This window comes from Pleurodeles waltl, chromosome 5 (genome assembly GCF_031143425.1).
Source record: "Pleurodeles waltl isolate 20211129_DDA chromosome 5, aPleWal1.hap1.20221129, whole genome shotgun sequence".
NCBI classification, from domain to species: Eukaryota; Metazoa; Chordata; class Amphibia; order Caudata; family Salamandridae; genus Pleurodeles; species Pleurodeles waltl.
The window spans coordinates 683,855,186-683,882,879 of record NC_090444.1 but is presented as its reverse complement, the minus strand read 5'-3'; the positions used below and the strand labels follow the sequence as shown (position 1 = coordinate 683,882,879).

The 27,694-nt window shown below is 43.8% G+C and overlaps 1 protein-coding gene across 2 annotated transcripts in view; it reads left to right on the top strand.

Annotated features, from left to right (window-relative positions):
• The window catches only part of DYNLT1 (dynein light chain Tctex-type 1), a 68,757-nt gene that overhangs the window by 15,254 nt on the left and 25,809 nt on the right, over nucleotides 1-27,694 (top strand). For both annotated transcript variants that reach the window (XM_069234587.1, XM_069234588.1), the window contains exon 3: nucleotides 15,207-15,330. In XM_069234587.1, the coding sequence (XP_069090688.1) occupies nucleotides 15,207-15,330 (124 nt within the window). The remainder of the gene's footprint in view (nucleotides 1-15,206; nucleotides 15,331-27,694) is intronic.

Below are 27,694 nucleotides of genomic sequence, written 5' to 3'. Positions count from 1 at the left end.
CCTCTTGAGGGGAGCAAACCTCCCTGCTCCCCTCCAACCTCCCCAACTGGTGTTCGAGTGTCTGGTAAGTGCAGTGTGGTAGCTATTATCTGTAAAAGTTTGGTCTCATTTAAGGTAGTCAGGGTTGTTTCGCTCGTGGGTGTGATTGATGTATTACTGTATGGGTGCGTCATGAACGTACTTGTGTTGTGGGAAGCTTCGGGGGTCTATGTCATTCTACCAGTGTTTCCTTTCAGGTATCAGGGTTCCTGTGCCTTCTTACCTCGCTGTTCCCATTAATTTACCATTGTGCTCCAAGCTCTAGCTCTGTCTGTAGGGCCCTGGCCTCTTCGCGCCTCATTTTGTCTAATCATCTCTTCTGCTTCAGACCATCTGAGGACTTCCCTCATCCATGCTTGTACCCTCGGTCCTGTCGCCGCTTTCCATGTCATTGCGATCTCTCTTTTGGCCAAGACAAGGGCTAAATCCTGAAATTGATTAATGTATTTGTGTTTGGGTTGATGCCGATAGTCTTCTTGGTGTCAGTGTCTGGGGTCCTCTGGTATCGTGCTCCCAGTAATGTCAGAAAGAAGTTGTGTTATGTCATGCCAATATTCTTGTATTGCTGGGCATCTCCAAAACATGAGTATAAATTCAGCTCCTTCCTCCCGACACCTAGGGCAGCTAGGCCCCCGTGACCCCAAAGTGCCTTTTGGTTCTGCCCGGTGTTAGATATGCTCGATGTAGAACGTAGACGCTGATTAATTTAAAACGGGCGTCTCTAGATGCGCTTGTGGTTCTGGACAGAATTTCCTCCCAATGCTTATCCTCTTTTGCTTCCCCCGGGTCCGTTTCCCATTTTAGTTTAAGATCCGATAGAGGGCGGGACGTGGTAGATCGGATTTTTCTATAGAGGGTGGTGACTGCTCTATGTGTACCTGTTGTGCTCACGAGGTATTGTGCAACCTCCGAGGTGGGGGGGCTCGGCTCTTCCCATGCTCCAATGTCTACCCATCATGTTTGTAATTGCTCTATATAGCAGGAAACTCCCCGCTGGAATCTGGTATCAACCACAAATGTCTTCGAAGGGTAGCAAAGAGTCTGCTTCGTATAATGTGCCCAGGGTTGTGGCTCCTGCTCTTTCCTAGCCCCTAATCGTGCCCCAGTTCCCTTTGTGTGGAAGCGTTAATAAGCATCTCAGTGGAATTTCAGGAGCATAGGGTATGGAGCATTGTACCTTGCGTAAGTATCTCCTCCAGCATCTGTGGGTGACTTCTAAAGCCTGCAGACTGCTGGACTTTGGGCTGACGGGGTCCAGAATAACTCCAGTCAATGAGTGTAATTCGGGAGTGAAAGGCAAGACTTCACTTCCAGGTGTTGTGTGGACTGCCATCTAGCTGGTCAACCACTGAAGTTGTCCAGCCAGGTAGTAAGCTTCGAAGTCTGGGACAGCAAGCCCACCCTCCTCAGTCACCCTACGCATCACTGCAAGTGACAGTCTCCGCCTGCCTGTGCCCCATATGAATCCCGTGATCATAGAGTTCAGGTTAGTAAAAAAGGCACTCGGTAACCACACTGGAAGGGTCGTAAAAAAATATAGCAGCCTAGGGAGGGCTATCATCTTTAAAAGTGCTATTCTGCCTGCTACTGAAATGGGTAGTGTAGCCCAGAACCCTTATTGAGCCTCTAATACCTCTCAGCGCTCGCACTATGTTGCCTTCATAGAGGTTCTGGGAGTCATGGTAAATATGGACCCCTAAGTGTTTTAGGCACCTAGGTTCCCATTGTAGTTCTCCTATATCTATTTCCCTCCGCAAATGGGAAGAGGCTGGATTGCTTCCAGTTCACTCTCAAGCCCGATAGGTCTCCGAATGTTTTAAGTAATGTCTGAGCCCCTTACAGATCTCCCTCCACGTTCCTAAGGAAAAGTAGAAGGTCGTCTGCATATAGTGCGATGTGGTGGGTCTGGCCCGCTAGAGTGATGCCTCTATAAGCTCTGTCCTCCCTGGCCATGCAGGCTAGTGGTTCTATTGCGAGCACGAATAGCACGGGGGAAAGAGGGCAGCCCTGCCTAGTTCCCCTTGCTACTTCATAACTATCAGAAATAATAGTGTCTGTGCGGACTCTGGCCTAGGTTAGAAATATAGTAATTTCGTCCAGGCAGTAAACTGTGTTCCCAGTCTGAGCCTGTGAAGAACCTCCTATAGATACCGCCATTCCAGACTGTCGAAAGCTTTTTCGAAGTCAATGGCAAAAACTGCTGCTGATTTTTTTTTTTTTTTTTTTAATCAAACCTATTGCCGTTCATCAATGCTAAAAGGCGGCATATATTTTGCGCTGTTTGGTGCCCTGGTATGAAGCTGGCTTGGTCTGAGTGTACTATTTGGGGCATATGATGTATGAGTCGAGTCGCTAATATTTTACTTAGTATTTTATAGTCTGTTGTTGGCATTGATAGGGGTCGGTAGGAAGTCACATCTGTCGGGTCCTTCCCCGGCTTCAATAGTGGTATGATCATTGCCTCTCGTGCAGATGAGGGGAAAGTCTGGGTTTCAGCTGCTGTGTTATATACCGCTACTAGTTTGGGCCCTAGTTTAGCGAGATAAGATAGATAGTATTCTATTGGTAACCCATCTGGGCCTGGTGTTTTATTACGTGCCATAGAGGTTACTGCTTCTTTCACTTCAGCTAGCGTAATTGGTGCCCCTAGGTTATTCACGTCTAGTACTGATAACTTGGGGAGTGGCAGGTGGCGTAGAAAATTCAGAACTTCCTCTAGCGGGGGTGTACTTTGCTAGTGTATGTCTGCATAGAATTTTTTTAATTCTTCGTTAATGGCCAGTTGGGAGTTCACCTGGGAACCTCTAGGCAGATCAAGTTCGACTATCACCAAGCTTCTCTTTGCAGGGTTTGCCAGCCATGCTAAATAATGTGCTCGCCCGGTCCCCCTCGTGCTAAGTAAGCACTGTAGTTGTAGCAGCGCAACCGGTCAATTTCTGCCATAGCTTTTCCCCGCGCAGTAGTCAGCGACTCTTTTGTGTTTGGGGTTGTGGGGCATTGTCGTTCTATCTCCCTCTGGCTGTGTTCAGCTTCTTCTATATCACGCAGTAGCGCCCGTCTTTCTCCGGATGCCACCGAGAGGCACTTCTCTCTGACTGCTTTGAACGCATCCCATTGTACTAGTTTGGCTGATGACGCTCCCTCATTAGCATAGAAGTATATGTATATTTCTTCGCCAATCGCGTGCTTAAATGCCTCGTCTTCTAACAAGGCAGGCTGGAGTCGCCAAGAGGGTATGGGCGCTTTTGGCCGGGACCAATTCAAGCTGACAATAAGTGGATTGTGGTCTGAGATTGTACGAGCAAGGTATTCGCTCGTTTGAACTGTCCTGTGTGTTTCTGGTGATGCGAGAAAGATGTCTAGTCTGACAAGTAGGTCATGCATGTGCGAGTAGAATGAGTATTCTCGGTCTTGAGTATGTTGGGCGCGTCATGTCTACTAGCCCCCAGTTGTTTTGCCATGCACGGTATGTGTGCGCCGTTCGCACTATTGGGGAAGTGGGTATGGGGGCTGAGACCTATCCAATGCTATGTCTGCTATGCAATTGAAGTCCCCTCCCAGAATGATCGTCTCAGATAAGTGACCTGCCAACTTTGACGATAAAGTTGCCAGGTACTCTCCTTGATTTAAGTTGAGCCCATATATACTGCCTAGTGTTACCTCTTTGCCCTCTAGTTTTCCTGTAATTACGGTGTAGCGACCTAGTGGGTCATTGATGGTTGTCATGTGTTGATATGGAACTCCTGCCCTTATCCATATTAGGGTCCCCCTTGCGAAGGCTGAGTAGGTTGTGCAAAAAACCCTCCCCCTCCATCGCTTCTGGAGAGCTTGGCCCTCGGCCATATCTAGGTGTGTCTCTTGGAGCATTGCTACATGGATTCCCCTTCTGTTGAGGTAGGCAAAAACTTTGTGGTGTTTGGCCATATATCTTATCCCCCTAACATTCCATGTTAGACATTTCAGGTCTCTTGCATCACCCATCAGCTTTGTAGTAGACTCTATTTAACCCGTAATTTTGCATCTTACTCAGGACACTCAACGTAAACTGTAATATATCTGAAAAACAAAGATTCCAACTCCCCATCCCCAGGCCCAAGGTAGTAACGACTTCGCTCAAACATTGATGTGAAACAAGGTTCTAGTTTGGCTGTGTTATACACAGCTGTTGCAGGGGTGGTGTGTTTGTTGTCTGGAAATCGGGACCTCCAGGAATCCCCAGACCGATCCCGTGGCACCGACTATCAATGCCGTGGGAAATGTGCACGAATGTTACCTCGGGTGGGATGTTGATCTCATTGCAGTAGGTGAAGTTCTCCGTCCTCGTCTGGTTCTCTTGTCGTGAATCATACCTTTTTGGCTCGGGCTTTTCGGGCTGGTGTATACTGCTTAGGTTATTTTGTCAGCTGTGCCTGGCGTGACCATGGGCAGCAATACGCTTGATTGCATCAAGGTCTCCGTTTCACTGTCTGAGTCCGAGTGTTCATCCTCTCTCTGCATGCTCTGAGGCGAGGATGCTTCTGACCTCCCGGGTCCTCCGCTGATCATTGCTGCTGCTTCCTTCGCTTGCCGCCTCTCTCTCTGAGCCTCTTCTGCGGTTGGGGGGGATCACTTCTGTAACCTGTTCGTCGCTTATTCAGTCTGGAGTGTCTTCGCTTCATTCCATGTTGTGGGACAACGTTTAGGGCTGGTGATGGTCTGGACTCCAACCATGTCCAAGTTTCCTCGGATGTTGAGAAGAATTCTGTGCCCATCGGGACGACCACTCTGAGTCTGGTAGGGAATCTCAAGTTCGTGAAGTTTGCGTTTTACTGCATTGTAGTTTGCTCTGCGTCGTTGTACTTCACTTGTAAAGTCTGGGAAGATGGAGACCTTGCTATTCGCTATTGTTAATTTGCCTCGAAGTCGTGCTTGCCTCAAAATGTGGTCTCTGTCCCTGAAGTGGAGTAATTTTGCTCTTTTCTGGGAGACCTATGATTCTAATGTTGCTTCATCTCGCCCTGTTTTCAGAATCTTCCGCTCTATCTTCCAGTGTTTTAAGGCGATTGTCTATATTACTCAGTTTATTGCTTGTTAGCTTCAGCGTTGGAATTGCTTCCGCTAGGTCTCTTTTGGTGGTTGATACTGTTTCTGGCAATCTTTTGTGATCGTCTCTTAAGAGCCCCAAATCTATGCTGAGCGTGTCTATTTTGACTTCCAGTGCTGTTCGGATGTTGCTGTGCTTGTAGTACATCCTGGAGAGTCGGTTCATGAGGTTATGAGGTTCCATGGTTGGTGTGCAGTGCGTTGCGGGGTCCGTCCCTTCTGTGTGTGTTCTAGAATGTGGAGGGCCTCCCATGTCGCAGTTTTTTTTTGTTTTTGTTTTTGGGCGGTCTTCCCTCATCTTTGCACAACTTCTGTCTGACTGAGTGGTCCTTTTACCCCTCTGCGCAGTTCTGGGCACAGCGTTGGTGTGACACTGCTGTCACAGTGACCAACAATACAGAGTTGATTTCAACTAGAAAATCGTGAGTCTACATGTTGGGCAAGTTGAGATGAGTTTCTTATGTAACCTTTGGATCCCTGAATGTTGGGCTTGCTGAGTCTCAGTATTGCTTCATGCGCTGTATTGTGCAGCGCTGCTGCTGTGCTGGGCTTGCTGAGTCTCAGTATTGCTTCATGCGCTGTATTTTGCAGCGCTGCCGCTGTGCTGCAAGAAGAGATTCTAGCAGCTTGTTCTGGGCTCGTATAGCCTATGTTTATGCCCGCAGTGTTCAGTGACTTGCCCTTCAGGCACCAGACATATTGTATCGCTGGTCCCCTCCTAATTGTCGTTCTCTGATCAGTTTGCATGGCTGCCGACCTCACTCTGCTCTGCCTCTGGAGACTTCCTTTACTTTTTTGGGATCCCCGCGTTGGGCTAGAGGGGCAGTCTGTCCAGGCATTTCTGACATGCGTACCCTGGCTCCCTGAGCTTTGTCACCTACCTATGGGTGCTCACTCAGACGGGGCCTCCTTCATACGCACGCAGTCCTCCGTCGTACCTGATTCACATTCTAAGTCTCGAAGCCTGCCCTCGGAGTTTCCCTCGTTACCATTGTTGTGCCGATTTCTCAGTCAGCGGGCCTCGATGTTCGTCGAGTGCGCTGCTTTATATTTGCTCTGTCGGGCTCAGTCGCCCAATAGCAGCCGCCATTTTGAGTGTGTTCCGAGTTATATCAAAAAGAGACTGTTTATCAGTACGACTCCACTTCCGCGTCAAACAGTAGCATGGGATTAATTTTAGTTGGTTGTTCGCTAGCCTTCGTCTTGAACGAGTTGAGGGGAGCTTCCAATGTAAGCGATTGTGTCATGTTCATTGTAAGTTTGTTGTCCCACAATAGTGCCTCTAGTGCTGTTTTGCGGCGCGGTTACAGAGTTGATTGTAGTGACTCCAGTTGACTATGCTGGGCTCATGTAGTCAATGTTTTAAGTCTTCTCAGCTGTTAGGGGCTTACCTGTGAAAAATCAGTTGCAGCGGGTCTCAAATCCTCTCCGATGTATCCTTCTCCTGTCGATAATTGCGACTGCAATTCCCTCTCTTCTTTGCAATCGGAGCCTCTATTTAGCTTCATGGGATCGCCGTGCGCTGGGCAGGGAAGTGCTCTGCTCGGACCACATCAGCATCCTCAAACCTGCTGGTTATGCTCTCCAAGCCGTGTAGCTGTATGTTCCAGCTCTTTTCCTGTTCCACTTGCCAATCTGTGTTCACACAATCGGAGCTGTCTGCTCGCGCGTGGGACCCATCGCAGTGCTTGGCTCACTCTCCGGGTCACGGAGCCTGCCCTCAGGATTTTCCTCAGTTCCGCTGTTGATCTGCTTTCACTACTGTTGTTCCCCGGTGTTCTCTGCGTGGGCCATTGTGTATTTGCGCCTCCTTACTCTGCCGCCCGATGACTGCCGCCATTTTGTGTGCACCTCTAATCGCAATAAAAGATTACTTTCCTGGTCTCTTTCGCCTTCTTTAAAGCTGCTGTTGCTAGTTCCCAGGTCTTGGGAAAATCAGTGATCTGTTTCTCGCTTGAGATCTTTTCAGGATGGGCTACGGCAGTGCGGGTGCAGTCGCGGGTCCCGGAGCTCTCGTACTCTGCTGCCTATGCCATGCTGGTCTTGGCCACGCCCTGTGCCACCCTCACTGATTATGCCAATTCCTTCAACAATGCCTCCTTCCCATGTATAGGTGTAAACATTGAAGATCTGCTACTCACTATCTCCTTCAGTTTGTTTTATGTCAGATTCATTGTCTAGATATATCTTAACTTCCCCTCCTATACATCCTCTGTGCACATCTCCGGTAGATGACTTCACAACTTTTCAAGATGTGCTCATAAAAAGTGCAGATAAACTTAACAGTCAATTGGAGTTCCTCAGACATCTTTCTCTGTGACCATGCAGACTGTTCAAACCACAACAGCTCCCAGACTAAATCTTACCGCTGGTTCCAGGATTGGCTGAGTTAGAGAAAGTTTCTTTCTCTTGCAACCATTATGAAGGTTACACCTAGGCTACTAAAGAAATATTAGGCACCCGAGCAAGATAATGCTCGTCTTTGTTAAGAAAAAAAAAACCTGACTCAGTAATTATGTCAGTAGTAAGCAAGAAGCACCAACTGGCACCTGAAACATGAGGATTGCAAGCACAAAAGAATCAATGCCACAAGACGTAAATTTGTGGTACTTCAGCATTAGCTCTCGAAGCTGCCTGGGATACTGCCTTATTGGGTAGATACAATCGATCTTGTGGGAATATTTCACTTTTAATGAAAATCTTCCTAGAGAACACAGACCGGTCCTCGTGGGGGTTCTTTAAGAAGGGCAATTAATAAGTAATCAAGTAATTAGTGCTTATGTGGACTCATTCTTGCGATTTGTCAGCTCAGAATTATGCCTTTTAGATTTCACTAAGAACGGTGTCCCTGCTAATTTTGATAACTCTGTAGCCAGACCCATAGCTTGAGATAATGCACCTTCCATTCTTAGGTTCTATATCATTTGACAGTCATACAGACATCGTGACTACTGCTACTAGGATGAGCTGATGGTTCCGCCCCCTCCTTGGGCCTATTGGCAACACAGGCCACCAAATCAACATCAGGGCCCAGACAATCGTTAGAGTAAGAGGTTGGCGATCTTATTAAAGAATATCCTGAAATCAGTTAATAAATTCAGAGACCCATTTCCTCTCTTCTGTTTGTCACTCTGATGTGAGGGAGTGTATTAAAACACCAGGAGAGTGGAGAATAATTTCTTCAGATAAGTGAGGCTTATAAATAATCGAAAGAGAATACATAATCTAATTCAATTGCCTGCCTCCAGTAGTCCCCCAAAACACCAGTTACGGCATTTAAGAAAGACTGTATCATCTCTCCTACAAAAACCTGAAATAGGACCATGTCCTCTAATGCATTGAGGAAAAGGTATTCATTCAAGGTAATCTTTTGTATCCAAAAGATGTCCCTAGAAAAATGTTGGCCCATCTTTAATGTGAGACTATTCAACAAATACATCAAAGTTCCGGATGTTGGCCTTACAGCAAATGTATTCACAACACTTGAAATGAGATTGGATATGTTGCTTGGATTTGCAGGACCTCTACTTTCATATCACCAAAATACCAAAACATCATAAATTCTGAGGTGTACACTTGGGAAAGACAGTTCTCTATTCAAACTGCTCCTGTTAGGACTAACATCTCTACCCCACAGGCATTTTCAAAATGCATAGCAGTCGTAGCCGCTTATCTGTGAAAACAAACGTTTTTCATATAACCATACCTGAACGACTGCTAAAAAGGCCCGGTTGCCAGAACAAGCACACAAGTATTTCAACACCACTATACTTCTCCAGCAACCAGTTCTTTGAGTCAACTATGGGAAATTAATTAATGTCTAAATTCTAGACTATTTATGTGCTACTGTAGACACACAAATAACGGATGTGTATCCTATGGGAGACAGTGTACCAATTTGCAGAAAGGTCAACAACTCCTTCGGATTGCATCTTCTACAACACACCAGGTATCCTCCATATTGGGGTCCGTGGCTTTGTGTATTTATTTAGTACCCAATGGACAGCTCTTAATGAGACCGCTAAAACAACACATGGAGGGCCATTCAGGACAGTTAGGACAAAAGATTGCAATTGACCCCCTCGTGCCATGCAATTGATCAGATGGTGATGTGAAGCAAGGACACTTTAGAAACTGTTTCCTTTTCACCAGTGCCTACCTTCTCAGATCCTGGGTGTCTGATGTGTCGCCTACAGGCTGGGAAGCTTGCTTCCAATAGTTCAGGGACTGTGGCTGATGAAGAAACAGTTTATCATATAAATGTACTGGTACCGTAAGTAGCGCACCTTATTTTAAAGAGTTTCCATCCATCATTTTCATCGGGCAAGTTAATTGTTCAGACTGACACACAACCACAATGCGTTACCTGAACAAACATGGTGGCACCAGGTTGAGGAGTTCAGTCCTGGCCTGACTGTTCTCATGGGGAGCAGGGTCAAGACTAATTTGCATATGGCTGGTCCAAACTGGAATGGCATGGTGCGCAAAAAAAACTGATTGCTTACACCCAGATCTGTGACTGGGGGTGAATGTTTGATTTGTTCCGCATTCTGTCCATCATTTGTTTTCTTTGCATAGCTTGGTCCGGGAGCAAAGAAATATACAGGAATGTCATTCCATTTTCCAAGTTTCAAATGTGAAACTAAACTCTTAAGTCGTAAATTCTGCAAATCATTATTCTGTGACAGGAATTCAATTTTCAGGTTTAAATCGGTTAGTGAAATATTTACTGGAACATCCAGAGTAGGAGACTCCAAGAGAAGCAGATCCATTATCCTTTTTATCTGCTCCCTTAGTCTTTCATCCCACCTCCGTTCACAAATCAATAATTAATTTTTAAGGTAAAAGGCAGATTTATCCTTATCAGCTAACAATAGGTGATTCTAGAATTTCAAAATCAGTTTCATTGATGTACATAGTACACTGTCAGCCACAAGGAAATAAGCTTTTAATTGTAGACCGAAGATACATTTTACAAAAGGAAAAGCTGCTACTGCAGATTGCCTTCAAAATCTTCATCTTTCTGAAATTTGTAAGGCTACTTTGTTTGGATGAGAACACACAAATGATTCAATAGGTTTTCATGCAACTTTGAAGAATCGTTTTGGTTAATATTTCAAATAGTTCAGCCTGTGTTTTATATTGGAGATTTATGAGAGACCACTGCTTTCGCTATGAATCGCATGCTTGCCACTGTATTCTACTTTTATGACTCGGTGAGGATGCAACGATGCAGAAGGAAATGTTAGTTGTAATTCCAGTTGCGCATCATAGGAATCCTTACTGATGTCCTAAATGACCCACCCTCTCCCCAAGTACCAGTATTTTCCTTTAATAACTGATCGTACTCAACCATCCAAAGAGGACTGGGTCTTTGAGGTAAACTGCCAGCACGCTGGGAGAGGAGAGAGAGAGCAGCTGAGCTCTTAAAGGATGAGGTCCCTCTTTCTCCTCTAGTTCACTTTAGCTATGCAGACATTTTGTTCTTCTTTTTTTTTCTACTGAAATTTAGGATTACATATGCTTCTCACAAGGGACTCTGTAGTTTCTCAGCAAGATTCTGCAAGGTTGCCTTACCTTAATTGGTCATTTCAGTGAGAAAAACTCAGCAAAAATTGCACTGCTTATCTATAAGGAGGTTACATATAAATGATGTACTTTCAAATGTATGCTTCCAGTAAAGTTTTTTTTTTTCTACTTTACAATGAAAAAAGGAAGTGTTGCACGATCCCTGTGTGTCAGCGGGAATATCATGCTTATGACTTCAGTGAGGATTCCTAGGACGTAGAACTGAAATTGCAAGCAAGGATCATTTGCTTCCTCAGTAAGAAACCTACACAGGATGAAGCACATCTGCCTACAATAGCCTCTCCAAGCGCCAAGATACCAGCTACTTTGTGAACACTGCTCAACACAAGTACCCATTGACAAAACATTCCTATTGTACCTATATTGAAATTGGCATTTGGAACTCTTTGTTGCTGTTGATCTATATTTATTGGGCAGTTTATGTAGCATTTGATTCTTCAGAGCACATTACAGTTCAAATTAAAAGTCCGGTATTGTAGACTAGCAGGAATCCATTGTCTGCAGCACACAAGTCCTCGCCGATATTCCTCACTACCTTTCATCAGTTCTGAGGTGTAGTCTGAATAGCTCAGTTTGTGAGTTTCCTGAAGTCTAGAAAATCTGGTTCTGCTCTCTGTGTTTCAGAACATGCCGTAGCTTTCTTGGTGCTTGAATTCTTAATCTTCTTCTTTCAAATGTCTGTCCCTAAAAAGTGTACATGAATCATTTTAGCTGACCAGTGATTCCTGGTTGCGATATAGTATGGGACAAAATTGTGCATGTGTTTTGAACTTCTATTCTAGTATGCGTTCTATACCTTACAGATAACCTTTAACATTGGTTCTCTCTTTGGCCAGCAGCCACTGAAGTTTCTATGACGTGGACTTTACACGGTCATGTTTTTTTTTTAAATTTTTTTAAGAAGTTCAGTGTGTACCACATTTAGTCGTGTAACCTTGCTATTTCCTAGGATCTTTTCAGTTCCACATCATGGATGCCATTGAGTAATAGATAAAGGGTATGCAGTTCCCAACAAGAACATGGTAAAGACATAATCTGTCACCCCTGGTGTAAGACAGGTAAGATAGAAAATCAATACATTTAGGAGCTAGAGGCCTCACCCGCCCAGTTGGGTGGCATGCTTCATCTTTGGGGACCTCCTTGTTAGGCCAGCACTGCAGTGCCTAATGGGCTCCCACTGGGGCCCTTTGCCAGAGATCTTTTATGAAAAAGTGCAGTATAAGTGAAATTTTAGCAGTGTAGTTTGGAATTAATAAAATGTTTAAAAATGGCTAAGGGACACATAAACTATGTTTTTCCTCAAGGTGGACCTTGTCATGATTAAAAGCAATGGTAAACAGAGACGGGAAATAATGTTCCTTTGTGTTTTGAGGGGATAAAAGGTTGACATGTTTATTGCCTAAATGTTGCATAGATCAGTGGCAATTCATCAGGACCAAACTAAAAATCCTAATCTACCAAGGTGAAGGGCCCATCATAAATGTGAGGAGTAGTAACCGAACCAAAAATCCACCCAATAGGTGCATATAAAAATACCCAAGATAAGACCGGGAATCTCACACCTTAATATTACAGATGTCTCTTCAAAGTATGTGGTTACTGCAGAGTCACACCAGTTACCTACCCCTTTGTAATCCTTGAGTAATGGCATGATTTTTTGGGACAGGAACATCTGTAAATCTTTGTCTTTGACTTCATGTTGCTTTAGTTTGAAAAAGACCTGTTGTTATAGAGTAGAACTCACACAGTTTTCCCTTTGCGGACATGGGTCCGGTTCTATGCCATCATATTGGGATGAATTTCTGGTCTCATTAGCCAAGCACAAGAACATCAGAGCTTTACGTAGTTTGGCAGAGGGTTATTCTGTGACAAATGTGACAGCTATCACCTCTGGCTTACTACAAGAGGTTTAATGTTCTTTGGTATTTGTAATGAAGTGGATGGAATGTCAATTACTTTTGTGATAGAGTAACCCTTTACCAAAATCCAATTCAGGCCCCAGTCTTCGATAACTCCAAGCAAGATAAATACTCTTGCATCCACATGGCTAAGGCAGCCTGTGTATTAATTCCTGCCTTTCCGGGCCTTAACCATCCAAAAGTATCTGTCATAGGCATGCATTTGAAAGTGTAATTTATAGGAAACTCTCAGAACAGACTATGTTGTGTATACCCAGTTTATCATACATCTGTACTCCTTTCCCATATGATTATCTAACACTCGTAGGTTGTGTACACTCTATTAATAAAAAAAACCAAAAAAAAACAACCGAATAAAAAATACAGTGTTCCCCTAGTCTTTGGTTTTGGCCTTGATGCCACTAGTCAAGCCCACCGTTTAGAGTACAGATAGTTCTGTTGCTGTTGAGGTCCTCCATTATGGGCCTTTGCCCTATTAAATAAGTCACCTCACCTGGACTGAAGTGTTAAAAGACTTTAGGCTAATGAGGGGCAGAAAATGTTCAGAAGTGAGTTTCTCAGACTACAAAATGGCTATGTGATCAATTCTCATAGTAGCTCTGCACATGGCCAGACAATCCCTGTTTTCTCCTATGTACTGTTGTTTGTAACATACATGGTGAGATTACCGAACAGCTGAAACGGAGATTAGCTTGTGCTTTTTCATTGGATACTCGCTGGTTCACTCTTGTGCATATTGTAAAACTAGTTATTTTTCCAGTACCGAAACCTGGACCAGCATATGTGATTACTTCTCAGCCTATAGAGAAACTTTTATTCTACTCTCCCCTGACAGCTGTCTGTCATTGAGTAGTTCACAGTTATCTGCTTTTTGTGGATGTCATGGACTTTATTTGACCATCTGCAGAGATCAAGATTACCATTTTTGCTGATTTATCATAGAAGAGATGAGTTACACCAGGATTTTCTGGTGGCTGAGGCACACTGTGCATCATCTTAGCATACTTACTATACAGAATACCATCACATAGCCTTTAAGCGCAAGTTGATTAGCCCTTGCATTCTAAAAACATTTTTTTACCCTGATGGATCTCTACAGAGGAATGTAACATATTGTGTGTATTGTCAAATAATTACACATGAAATGGATTGCTCAGTTCCTTAGGCCCTCACGATTTTTCTTTAGCATGCCCATAGACTTAATTAAGAGCTTTGGGGAAGCTGATGACTTTGCAACACCTCTTTGTGACTAACATGTTCATATCTCTATGCAATGTTATTTGAGATTGGGAGTAGCAATACAGGAGACATTTGTCTTATTCGTAGAGGTGCTGCCCTTATCCAGTATTATACAGTAGACCTAGAAGATAGAGTTGTCTGGGCTGTACTAGGTAGCCACTCACCAAATAACCCCTTAATTGACACACCAGAGAAAATTGTGAAGCTGATTTTGCAGAATTAATAACAGCTAGACAGCAAACTCAAACACGCTTTCAGGTGCCAGAAAATATGGGAGAAAACCTCTAGGGGAAAATAGAGTGAAAGTGACAATAACTACATCATTTGTCCGAGGAGTTAGACTGCCAATGTATCTAAATGTTTAGTAGGTCTCGCTTTTCATCTAGACAAAGAGGGCAGCTGAGGTGGCCAGTACATAGGATTATAGGCCTATATCCTGAAGTTAATTCATGCTCTAGAGTGTAATGACCTTAAAGACCCATATGTTAGTCTTTTCCCAATTGAATCAAGGTTGAAGGGCATTTGTACTGTATAACTATTTATATGCTTATAAGCATAACTAATGAGAATTAACCAACTGCACAGCAACTTTTTGAATTGGTCACACACTACTTGAATGTTTTTAAAGTTTTATCTACTGTGTGGTGTGCTTACTAAAAATGTTGTTTCAAACTTTTATGATTGTGCCATCCATTGCAACAAGAGCTGTGCTTTAAAAATGTAAGTAAAGTAAACCAAAGTACAGTTGCAAAATAATTGGCACGGTCCAATATTCTTAACCATAAGTCCTTAATGACTAACCTGAAACTAGGCCGATAAAATTCAGGTGCTGAATTGAAAACGTTTTTATAACCATTTCCACAGGACTGGGCCTCCGAATGAACACTAGTCTGTATCCTCCCACTTATATCTGTTATGTTCTGGACATACTGTCACTTTAAATTTTCTATGAATTTCTTCAGTATTCGATCCTGATGTTTACTCTTTTGTGTAACAGCCTACTGTAATACATCAATAAACCAGTCGCTCAGAGTTTAAAGGGTCATTTCACCTTGGAAAAGTAGCAGCCCCATCTGTTTAAAGCTTTGTTCTCCTTGTTAATTTGAAACCGAGTTCTGTAATTTGATTGCTCAATGATTCTGCCAGGCTCCTTTCTAAATTGTTTTTAGCATATTGTGATATGATCACCAAAGAGGATAAAACGGATGGACTAATCTTTGAATGACAGTGTTAATGTTGAAAACGGCTGGTTAATCATTCTCCCAAAACGACACAAATGTAATCATATCACTAGATGCATATTTCCAATAAGTACTGTTTGTTTCTTTTTTGTTTTAGTCCATAGAAAGTGCCATTGGCGGCAATGCCTACCAACATAACAAAGTTAACCAGTGGACTACAAATGTAGTTGAACAAACTCTGAGTCAACTTACAAAGCTGGGAAAACCTTTCAAGTATATTGGTAAGCTTTACTAGTTATATGCTCTTGTTTTGAGTCCAGCATAATGGGAGTTGATTACATTACTTTATTTTGACACTTGTTACCTAGTAAGTTGTGGGCCTCAATCAAAGGTGCAGCTGATTCTGAAGTTGCATAGGGAGAAAGCATTTTGCCCATGGGTAATTTAGTATCCTAAATTCTATAGAGCATGTTTTGCCCAAATCTATTTCAAATGTAGTTCACACCCTCTTTGTGTGGTATCTTTGCCATCTGTATTCCAAGTAGCACGGGGTATATCTGATAGAGACTTCTAGATTCCTTACCTTAGAATTCCCAGGCATCAGCTCCGCATCCAGAATTGTTTTGCTGAGCAGTACCTTGCGTGCGCCTTCGGGTGGCATTGTTCGGATCTGCGTGCGTCGTAAATTTCTCCTGGACACTAACCGGCCTAGAGCCTAACATATATACTCACAGTATACAGTTTAACCAGAGGATCAACAAAATTCAAAGTTTCCTGAAGGACAAGGGAAGGATACCTCTGAACATCCTAAGAAAGTTTGTTCCTGAACAGGGATATATATACATCGTCTTTAATTCAGACGTTGCATACAGTGAGGTGGGAGGAAGAGAGCAATATTTTTTTTTCGGGGTCCTAGCACATCAGAAACACTGGATTTAGCAGGTTCCATGAAAAGAATTAGGAGCCACTGAAGAAAGCCTGATAGCATCAATACTGGAATATGGTTTCATAGACCAAAAGTGAGGCATATTGAGAAGTTCTGAACTACAAGCAAGCTTGGCTGGTAACATGATTATCACAAGATTTAGGATTTACCAGTTTGGTAAATTGAATTTTTTTTAAGTTGGGCCAGTGCGTTTTAAGGGATACCTACTCACGAAATTGCCGCCAGTGTCAACAGTTTGCCACAGTCCAATCCTATGAACTCCTTCTTTAGTAATTTTCACTCTAGTTTCACTCTGGTTCATCTGATTTGCTTACCGATTTACATAATGTGAAACTGAGTCGCAAGTAAGGTGGTCTAATAGGTGTAAGTAGATATGCAATGTAGAAAATTGTTAAATAACTGCTAGAGAAGAATTGTCGTTGAGGCACAGGCTCCAGGAGGTGATATTCCACCTCATTAGCCTTATGTGATGCGGTCTCCTGCAACCTCCCACATCTGCTCAGTAAGGAGATGAACCTCTCAGTTGTGTCTCAGACAGCTACTCTCATTAGTGTCTTCTGCAGTTTGTTCACAATACTACACTGTGACTTTTCCTGAAAATGTAGGTTTCAACTTGCCCCTTTTAACAATGCAGCTTTTTAGAGAGGCTTTTATTCTCATTCCATCTTATTGTCATTACTGTACAATTCCTACAGTGCCTCTTGACTAATTCCAGTGGATTCCCTGAACTGCCATTTCTAATATATACTTTTTCTCAGTTTTTGTTTTTTAAACAAGGGGGACAGAAAATACACAGGAAACGAGATTCAGCAAATGTTACTATCTTTTACTATCCCATCCCTCCAAAGCCCACAACTTCTTTTCTCCAGTCCCAATCCTAATTTCCGGTTCTCTTTTTCTGATCGGCCTGCAAAAAGCAAAGTTTCCATAACTTGGACACATTTTTTAAAACAAATATTTATGGTGCTGATGCTATCCAATATTTATTGTGCTGGTGCTATCTAAGAAGTGACTCAAACCGATCGACTCACAAAAGAACAAAAATGTAGATTTTCCTAGTATATTATGACGGAAAGTCTTAATTTTATTAAAGACACTGAGGCGAGTATTATGCTTCTCTAACTTGCTTTAATTCAAACAGCAGCAGTCAAGAAACTACAACTCCCATAAGGCTTGAAACACAGAAAGCCAATGGATAACAAAAACGTAACCATTGAAGCTCCAATCAAAATGATAGGAGGTATGTAATCACTAAGTTTGACTGCGACCAGCCCTCTTTCTTGATGCGAGAAGGCTATTGAGTATGAGAAAATAAAGGAAAAAAAGCTAGAACTATTGCAACTGCTAAAGTTAATGAACAGGTATCTTGAATTAAGTCCAGCCAAAAACAGAGTGAAGAAGACATTCAGCAGTAGAGAGACTCCGCTGGTAAGGAGCTGAATGTCCTGAAGACACGCCTGGGGCCGACAGAACCATCCTCCGATCAGGTAGAAGATTGAGATGGAGTGGAAGTTGCTGTGAGGGAGGGAAAGAACAAGACAAAATCAGAAAAGTCTCCTTGTTGAGGTGGGATAATACTCGCCTCCGTGTCTTTAATAAAATTAAAACTTTCCGTCATAATATACTAGGAAAATCTACATTTTATGTCAAGAACGGAGGCTCATATTATGTTGTTTTAAAGCATATTAATCACTACTGAAGTTGCAGTATGAACTGGCTTACAATAACATGTCCTGAAAACATTATCATTGGACCAGTAGGCCGATCTCAGAATGTCCTCTAACCTAGAACCAACCCAGAATGCTTTGCAAGCCATAGCCCCCCTAGCGGAATGAGGCACAAAAATGGAGGTATCTATACCCGCAAAGGACATTACCCAACTAACCCATCTGGTGAGAGTCGCCGATGACACAGGATTATGGGGTTTCCGGAAAGAAATAAGTAGCAGGGGGGGAGAGAGGACGTTCTGAGATTGGCTGTGCAGGCTTCATAACATTTGAGACATTGTCCCACACACAATTTAGGTTGATTGGGAAAATACGGATAAAAAACTGTACGTAAATTAGTCTTGGTACGTTTGTTAATGAAGAACAACATCCCCGTAGGGGCAAACTGTTGAGAAGTAACATCTAACGCTCTAACGTCCGATAAACGTTTAATGGAGACTAGGCAAAGTAACCTGGTTACTAGTTTTGCTGAAAGCATTTTTAAAGACATTTCAGAATTATCTTGGCAAGACAAGAACAAATTCAATACCACATTGACATGCCATAACTTTGAGTACTTAGGTAACGGAGGAATCGAAAATGTTACTCCCTTTAATAGACAACATAGTAATGGGTGTTCACCCACTGGTTTTCCGTTGATATAGGCGTGATGAATAGAAATAGCTGATCGATACAAATTGATCGTCCTGTATGACTTACCTGCACTAGTTTGTGCGGCCAGAAAGTTAATTACATAATTTATATCTGCTGAAATTGGATCGAGGTCCCTTCCCATACACTAGCTTGACCAAAGAGACCAAGCGGAAGTATACGCTTTCCTGGTGCTGGGAGCCCAGGCTTTATTGATGAAGTCAGTAGCCTCTTCTGAAATTGGGATGGAAGATGGGGAAGACCTGACACCTTTCAGCCTGAAAGGATGAGTGTTTTGTTGAGTACAAGGGGGTGAGGGTTCCCTAGGGAATCCAGCAGAAGGGAAGGGAAAAGAGGAAGAAGAATGGGAAAGTCGATTGTCAATTCTAAGAGAGGGGGGAAACCAGATTTGTGACTGGTTCTAGTGGTACCCTTATGGGATGCTTGTTTCCGGTCCAGTGAGGACCTGGCTTGGCAGTTCGGTCTGGACTGTTCCCATGAACAGGGTCAAGACTGATTTGCATATGGCTGGGTCCAAACTGGGGTGGCATGGTGAGCAAAAGAACGATGGATTAAACCCAGATCTATGACTGGGGGTGAGTGTTTGACAATGTTCAGCATTCCGTCCATCACTTGTTGTTTTTGCTTTGTCGCCCTAAGTGGGAAGGGTATGCCCAGACGTGGGTCCCGTGCTTCCCATGCCACTGGATTCAAGCTAGCCTGGCTGATGAGGGGTGAAACCCCGAAACCGGTCCCAGGATGCTTGTTTCCGGTCCAGTGAGGACCTGGCTTGGCAGTTCGGTCTGGACTGTTCCCATGAACAGGGTCAAGACTGATTTGCATATGGCTGGGTCCAAACTGGGGTGGCATGGTGAGCAAAAGAACGATGGATTAAACCCAGATCTATGACTGGGGGTGAGTGTTTGACAATGTTCAGCATTCCGTCCATCACTTGTTGTTTTTGCTTTGTCGCCCTAAGTGGGAAGGGTATGCCCAGACGTGGGTCCCGTGCTTCCCATGCCACTGGATTCAAGCTAGCCTGGCTGATGAGGGGTGAAACCCCGAAACCGGTCCCAGGATGCTTGTTTCCGGTCCAGTGAGGACCTGGCTTGGCAGTTCGGTCTGGACTGTTCCCATGAACAGGGTCAAGACTGATTTGCATATGGCTGGGTCCAAACTGGGGTGGCATGGTGAGCAAAAGAACGATGGATTAAACCCAGATCTATGACTGGGGGTGAGTGTTTGACAATGTTCAGCATTCCGTCCATCACTTGTTGTTTTTGCTTATGGCAGTCACCTTCTGCCGCCTGACTTGGGCCAGAACTCTGGTGATCATTATAAATGGAGGAAAGGCATAGTTGACCGTCTGTGACCAGTCCTGAAGAAAAGCATCGGAGGCTAATGCCGAAGGAACCGGACGACAAATGAAAAAGAGAGGTAGTTGGGCATTGAGGCGGGAGGCGAAGAGATCTATGCTGAAGGGGCCCCATTTGTGGAGGATAGACTGGAAAACTGAGGGATGAAGTTTCCAATCGCTGTAATCCCTGAGGAAGCGGGAATGCCAATCTGCCGTTTGATTGAGAGATCCCAGGAGATATTCTGCAGCGAGAGATATCTCGTTGTGAAGACAAAATTCCCATAGGCTTTTTGCCAGGTTTGCTAACAGCTTTGATCTGGTTCCTCCTAGATGGTTTATGTAACGGACAGCCGAAACTTTGTCCATCCGGAGGAGGATGGTACACTGCACCCTGTCTTTTGCCAGGCTCTTGATTGCAAAGGAGCCCGCAAGCATCTCTAAATAATTGATGTGCAATCTGGACTCCTAACGACCATGTACCTCCAGTCGAGATTCGACCACAACGGGCGCCCCAACCCGTCAGGCTTGCATCGGCTGATGGAAAGATAGCTCTGCCGCTCCAAGCATCTAAATGGTCTATCCACCATTGGAGTTCTAGGCGGGATTCTTGATCGAGAATGATCATTTCCAAATAGGAAAGACCTTTCTGAGATGACAAATTTTTAGCCTTTGGAGTGCTCGGTAATGCAATGGGCCGGGAAATATGGCTTGAATTGAAGAGGACAAGAGGCCCACAATCCTGGACAGAGTCCTTAGAAAAATCTGAGACTTGCGGAGTGTTCTTAGAATCTCCGATTTGATGGAATGCACTTTTTGTTGAGGAAGATGGAGGGTGGAAGAGGAGGAATCTATTTCGAACCCCAGGAATTCTATCCTTTGAGAGGGAATAGTGCTTGACTTTTCTTCGTTGATTAGAAAACGTAACTGGGAAAGAAGGGAACAAGTTATCTGGAAATGGGATTGAAGAATGCAGCGGTTCTGATGTAAGACAAGGATATCATCCAGATAAATTAAAAGCCTGATGCCCAAAGACCGGAGATGCGCCATTATCAGTTTCATCAGCTTTGTAAAGTACCAGGGTGCTGACGACAGGCCGAATGGAAGGGAGGAAACTGGTAAGTTTGACCAAGCCATTGAAACTGAAGATATTTTCGGTGACTTGTATGAATTGGGACGGAAAGGTACGCATCCTGAAGATCTAAACGAACCATAAAATCTAAGGGGAGGAGAATATCCCTCAAATGTAGAATTGTTTCCATTTTGAAATGTCGATACACAACAAACTGATTGAAATTTTTTAGATTTATGACTGGTCTGAACTTTTGTTTTTCTTTTGAACCAAAAGAGCGAGCTGAGAAACCCGGAGGGGTCTGGTGATGAAATTTGAATGGCCTGTTTTGAAAGGAGGGAACGCACTTCTTCTGAAATGAGAATAGGCATTTCCGTTGAAAAACATAGATGGGGAGGAAGACAAACTTGGTAAGGTTTTGAATAAAATTCTATGTGATAACCTTGAACAGTGCTTAGAACAGATGGATCTGTGGATAAAGTGCGCCATTTTTGAATGAAACAACGGAGCCGACCACCTATTGGAGGAAGCCCAGAAGTAGGGCATACCTTGTGAGTTGCTGGATCTGAAGCCGCGTTGTCCACGACCCCTGTAACCCCTGCCTCTTTGGGGATAAAACTGGGGTTTTTAAGACTGAGATCCGTAGGTGGAGTATGAGGAGCCTCTGTATCCCTGAGGATGAACGGAACGGCCGGTAGAGCAGCTCCTGCCTGTACCGGCCCTGGCAAAAACCTGCTGGTTGAACACCTTTTTGATGTTCTGTTGCGCCTTATCGATGGAGGCAAATGTAGGGACAAACTTTCCCAAATCCTTAATAAAGGAATCCCCGAAGAGACGTCCTTCAACTTTTATTCCAGGATCCATGGTGGCCAGATTGGATAATTTAGGATCTAATTTGAGTAGTAATCCTTTTTTTCTCTCGTGGGTAATGGCAGCGTTTGCATTACCCAAGAGGCAAAATGCCCTTTGAGTCCATAAAGAAAGCTCGGTAGGATCAATATTAGCATTGTCCATTTTTGCTGATTCTGCCAAATCAAGAATACGGGCCAAAGGCCATACCAGATCAAGGAGTTTATCCTGGCAATTCGACCAGGCCTTGTCCACCCCTTTATGGGGATCCTTGCCAAATTTTGAGAAAAAGGTAAGAAGTGGTTGATCAATAATTGGAGTTGTAGTGATACTGGAAAAGAGAGGAGGTCTGGGACACTCAGATTGTAGTTTGGCTCCCGTCTGCTTGCCATGGGGAAGCCTTAACCTGAAAGCAATATACTGCCCCACATGGGATGCAGGGGTCCATTCAGTGGAATTAGGATGATATGGGGGGGGGGGAGGGAAGGATCAAACATGGGGTTACCATCCGAATCAAAAACTGTTTTGGCCGAAAAGGGGTCAGAAACATCCAATTTAGGCTTTTTTGAGGGGGAAGCTTGTGACAGCGAACCCCAGAAATCTGAATCATCATTATCCAGATCATCAACATCACCGACATCATCATCATCATCATCGGTATCCGAAATGTGAGAAATCACAATCTGTTTTGGCGCTGAAACAACATTCTTTGTTTTGGATTTACATTTCCCATAAGTGTTTTTAGAATTCCCCTCCTGGGAAGGAGGCCTGGGAGGAGGTTCATCCTCAGTCATGGGTGAAGAAACTTCACCAGTCAGTGAAGCGCCATTGGATGCTTTTTGCATCGACAAATCCTTGTATTTTCTTTTTCTGCTATCCCCCGCAGAATGGGCCAGAAAGGATTTGTAAACCATATTATGAACAGTATTTTCAATGTTCTTGGACATTTTGTTCATAGTGGCTGAAACAGCCTTCGCAACAGCCTCATTAATAAAGGCTCCAATTTCATTAGTGTCCGATAAATTACTGAGAGAATCTTGCATTTCCATTATGCCAAAGCTCAATAAACAACCAGGAAAAAACTGAGAAGGACAAAAAAAAAAAAAAAAGGAGCTGAAAGAGTTAATTTGGAGCGAAGGGACTGCAAGGCTTAATACACGCCCCGAGAGGCGTGGTCGAGCGTCAAAGCTCTGGGAAACGGAGGTTGAAACAGAAGCCGTCTGAAGGGTATTAAAGACGGAGCACCGAGCAGCAATGAAAAACTGAAACGAACGCGGCTCGTACGGTAAGGAGCGCAACCGTTTCCAAGTAAAGCGGCAGTTGAACTGCCTCAGAACGTGCGTGAGCGCGGAACACTGACGGGCGATAAAGAGCCCTAAAATTAGACGTGCGTAAGCACTGACTAGGATAAAACAAACACAGAAAATAACATATGTAGATAAAGCGAGCGCCGCAACAATGAATGGAAAAACAATTAAGCACAGCGATAAATAGATCAAGGAAAACATTGAGGAAATAAGTCGTCATTTATCTTGACTGCGAGCAGCAAGAAAGAGGGCTGGTCGCAGTCAAGCTTAGTGATTACATACCTCCTATCGTTTTGATTGGTGCTTCAATGGTTACGTTTTTGTCTCCCATTGGCTTTCTGTGTTTCAAGCCATATGGGAGTTGTAGTTTCTTGACTGCTGCTGTTTGAAATAAAGCAAGTTAGAGAAGTATAATATGAGCCTCCGTTCTTGACATAAAATATAGTTCCACTGCAACATTTCATCTGTGGCTCCACAGGTGACACTGCTCGATTTTCAAAAAGCACCATGGGTGAAGATTCCATTTGGAAAGTGGAATCAGTGCACTCCTGAGATCTCTTAAGATACACAGCAATCAGGTAGTATTGTCAGTGATGTGTTGTATGTTGCCGAAGACCTATTGTGTCTAGTTCTTGAAATGGACTTTGCGTCAACCTACTGGTTTTCTTGTCAATCCTATTTGCTTCTGATTTGATGGCTTTCCATCCTCTTCTTGTGTCTTCTGTTCCATGGAAGAGTGTTTGAGATGTGATTGTTTTTTAAGTATTTTAAATTAGTTTTTTTTTTTTCTGTGTGTTTTTTTTAATAGCAATGATAGCATTGACTTACAAACAAGCATTGGCAAAGTCAGTAGCTTAGCACACTCCTTATACAGGCCAAACATTTTTAGTTTACCATTGCTTATTTTTCTTGGTATTAGGGAAGAGTATGAGTTTCATTATTGTTTGAAAATTGCTACAAGTGTGGGTGGTACATTCTGACAGAAACAAGATTATTTGATGCTGACAGTTCCACTTCCAGTTATGGCCTTCACCATTGCCCACTGTTTTAGCAGTACTTCATTAAAGAAAGGTAAACAAAACATAAACATTCTAATTCCATTCAGTGCCCATTGTTAGCTGTACTTTGAAAAACGTGGCTTTTCAAACTAACTACCACAAATTAAATATGTAATCTAAAAAATGCACCATGGGTAATGTGTAATACGACCCAATATTTCCTTTGGCCTTACGGCTTATTATGTCACCATAACTTCCTGATAGCAATATTGGACCATATTAGACAGGTAATCACTGAAATTCATTAATAATAGTTTACTGAACTAACTATTGTCAGGAGCACAGGAATTATTATTATTATGAGGCAGAGGATGACCAAATTATATGACAGGATCATCACAATTATGCAGCACAAAAGGGAAATTATGCCGCACAATGTGGCAGATTTTTTTAAATAGTAGTTCCTCCTTTTTTTGGGGGGAGGGGGTCATTTTTACACGTTCACACTATCAAGACAAAGGTTTATGAGCTGTTTGACAGCCAAATACATCAGTATTTAACAAAAAGGTAATCCATTAACTTTTGTGAAAGGCTTTCCATTGCACCTCAACACGTGTTACTGCATTTAGCCTGCCACCAGGCCCATCACCCAAATCCCCTGTGTCCAGTCAGCATTGCTTAGGCCCCCAGTCAGCCCTTCCCTTTGGACAGACCATCCATATTTGTTTTTTCTTTTTTTTCTTCCTTCCATGACTACCACTGTACTTCTGCTGTATTGACAAGCAAGATTTCACACTTCCAGTACAGTGCAGGCACCACCGGATAAAGCTTGCGTGGTCTCACGTTGCGATAGGCGTTCGCTCGTGCAGCAGCTCTTACGGCAGGAGTAACTTAGTACCTCACAGGATGACCATGCAGGGTCCCACAGCAGTGCCATGGGACCAGCAGTCTGAACTTTCTTTTCTTTTTTTTCTTTTTTTTGCCCCTAGGTACGGTGGGGGTATTTCAATGGGTGCCCATGCAAGTGCCTGGCGGTCGGGATATCTCTTCCCTGCCCGGTTCTACTATTTAAAATATATATAATTTTTTTTTTTTTTTTTTTAACCTGTGGACTCTGTCGTGTAATGGCAACATTTTCTTAGAAATTGCAGTATGTCAATCAAATCACCTTGGTTCAGTACCACGGTACCAAACTAGCCAATGGGGGAAAAGACTCGCTTGGCCATCCAGAGAGCGCTATTTTTTCAAAATTACTGTCCTTAATCCCACTTTAAGCACTAATTTCTCAAATGTTTGAGTGAATTTACCCAAATAACGAAAAGCCTACTTTCTGAGTAAAGCTCTAATGTTCTGCCAAATATAGTGTAGTTCTGTTCAGAGTTTGTTTTCTGAATCCGCTACAGAAGTTACCTATATGAATTAACATGGGGAAATTAATGTTTTGGGATACCAGTTGGTGATTAGATTAAACTTTGAACAGTTTTGTAACTCTGTCCAGTTTGGGATTTGTGAATAATTTGCATGTTTGGTAATTTAATTTTTTTTTATCTCAAGGCAGCCATTACAAGATATTCAGCACAGTCCCCATGTCTTGCACGGTTAAAAAGGTCACATAAGGGGGCTTCATAAGCACACCCAGACTCCAAGTCAACAGTTTTGGGAACGAGCGGGCAAAGACATCCTCCTCTCCCTCCCTGTAAAATTTTAAAAAGGAAAATTTAAAAAAAGCACAATATTCTTAATTCCCATTAATTTGTAAATCTTCTGTTCTAAAATGGCGGCCAGGGCCTGTGAATGTGACTTAATTTGCCTTTTTTTGCTAAATCATTTAAATACACTTTCTGCCTAATGCTTGTGGTATTGACAATTGTACTGCTTTGCAGAATGGTTAGGGGGGGGGTCTGTCTTGATGATGACTATTTAACCTCTATTCACAGGGCACCATGAAATATTTCCCAAACGTGAAATATTCATACATATCTTCACCTTCTAATTTTTTTTTTAAACCCCAGCTCTCCTTTTCAACAAGGTTGTTGCAGTTTATTTTATCTCATAGAGATTTCTATCTGCAGGTTCCTTACCTTTGAATTTCTGAAGGCGTCTGACTGAATCTGTACATTTTTGATTGAGCAGTACCCTTGCACGTGCTTTCGGGTAGCCTTGTTCGATTCCGCGGTGTATCGTCAGCGTCACTGGCGCCTGATGTGACACCGCAGTCACCTTTAGAGGCGCCACCCAGGTGCACGGACGCTGGTTCTTTTATTTCTGCGCCAAGTAGGGCAGATCTGTAGAGAGCTACACCGCTGTCAATTTTTGGCAGGCTTTTTTCAACATTTTGTCGAGTAGTTTTGAAAGTGTGTCAAGGATGTCAATCAGGAAGGTAGGATTCAAACCATGTGGTGCCTGTCACCGCGCCGTGTCTGTTACGGACCCTCACCTTGTCAGCCTATGGTGTTTCGAGCGCGACTGCCGGGCTATGGCACCGAAGGCTTTGAGGGAGTGGTCCCTAAAGTTGCTTGCTATACGGCAGTCGACACTCGCAAGCGTGACTCCTTTGAGGTCACGGTCCCGGTCCCGGTTGAGGAGAAGGTCGCGAGACCGCTCCAGGAGCCACAAGTCCTCTTCCTCCCATTTGAGGTTCTCAGGACACTCTGGGAAGAGGCACAAAAAGAATTAGTCTATGCAGAATTCCACCACAACTTGTCCATCAGCTGACGTGACGAGTTTGGAACATTGGCGTTCCAGGCACGGTTCTGGGGAGTCAATGCCACGTCTGACTCCACACCTCCCTCCATTTCCGGGACCTGGAGTGGACCCCTGATCAGATAAAAGATTTCCATAAAGCCATGGTCCATATATTCAAGCAGGCTGACCCCTCTGAAGCGCATTCTGGTCACACAGGGTTGGAAGAGGTTCCATCAAGTTCAGGGGCTTCGGCATTAGCTTTGGAGGGGTCTTACACCACCAAATCCAGATCGGTGCCGGTCGTACCCATGCAGCCATCTCCAGTTCCAGACCCATTTTAATTTCCTACGATCAAGAGCCAGAACGGCATCGGACAATGCAGATTCCAGCCCCCATGGGTTGCAAGATCTTTGCCCGATCATTGTTTGAAACCGCCAGGCATTGGAGAAGAAATGGAGGGGTCACTGGACCCCTTAGAGCCCCAGTAAGAGCAGTCATTAGACTGGTGTGGGGAACTAGGAAGGGTGGGAGGACTGGACACTTCTCCAGATTCTGGCTTGCTCTCTTCCCCCCAATGTGGCTACAGAGGAGGCAGCTTCCTATGCAACAATGGTGCGCAGGACACCAGTGGTCCTTTACCTCAAACTGCCCTCAGTGGCTGTCAAGACTAAGGTTTTGACAGAAGTGCTTCAGCCTGAGGCTTCCACTTCTGAATCCCTTTTGCTCTTTAATGAGGCACTTACTGATGTCCTCCTGGGTACCTGGTCAAAGCCCAGCACAGATACTCCTGTTATCAGGACAATTGTCTGCCACCATCGCCCTTCACTGAGCGTTGTTTCCTCAGCCAACACCCCAACCCTGAGAGCTTGGTAGTTCTAAGATTTAACTTCCCATGCCGTGTTCCCTTTCTGCTTCCCCAGACAGGGAATCGAAGAGGCTGGACTAACTTGGAAGAAGATGTTTTCTTCCACCAGCCTGTGATTTGAGATCGGTGAACACTTCATGTTTATTGGGCCATTTCTCACACACCTTTATGGAATATGGTTGTGCAAGTGCAGCCACAGGTCCCAGAGGAGG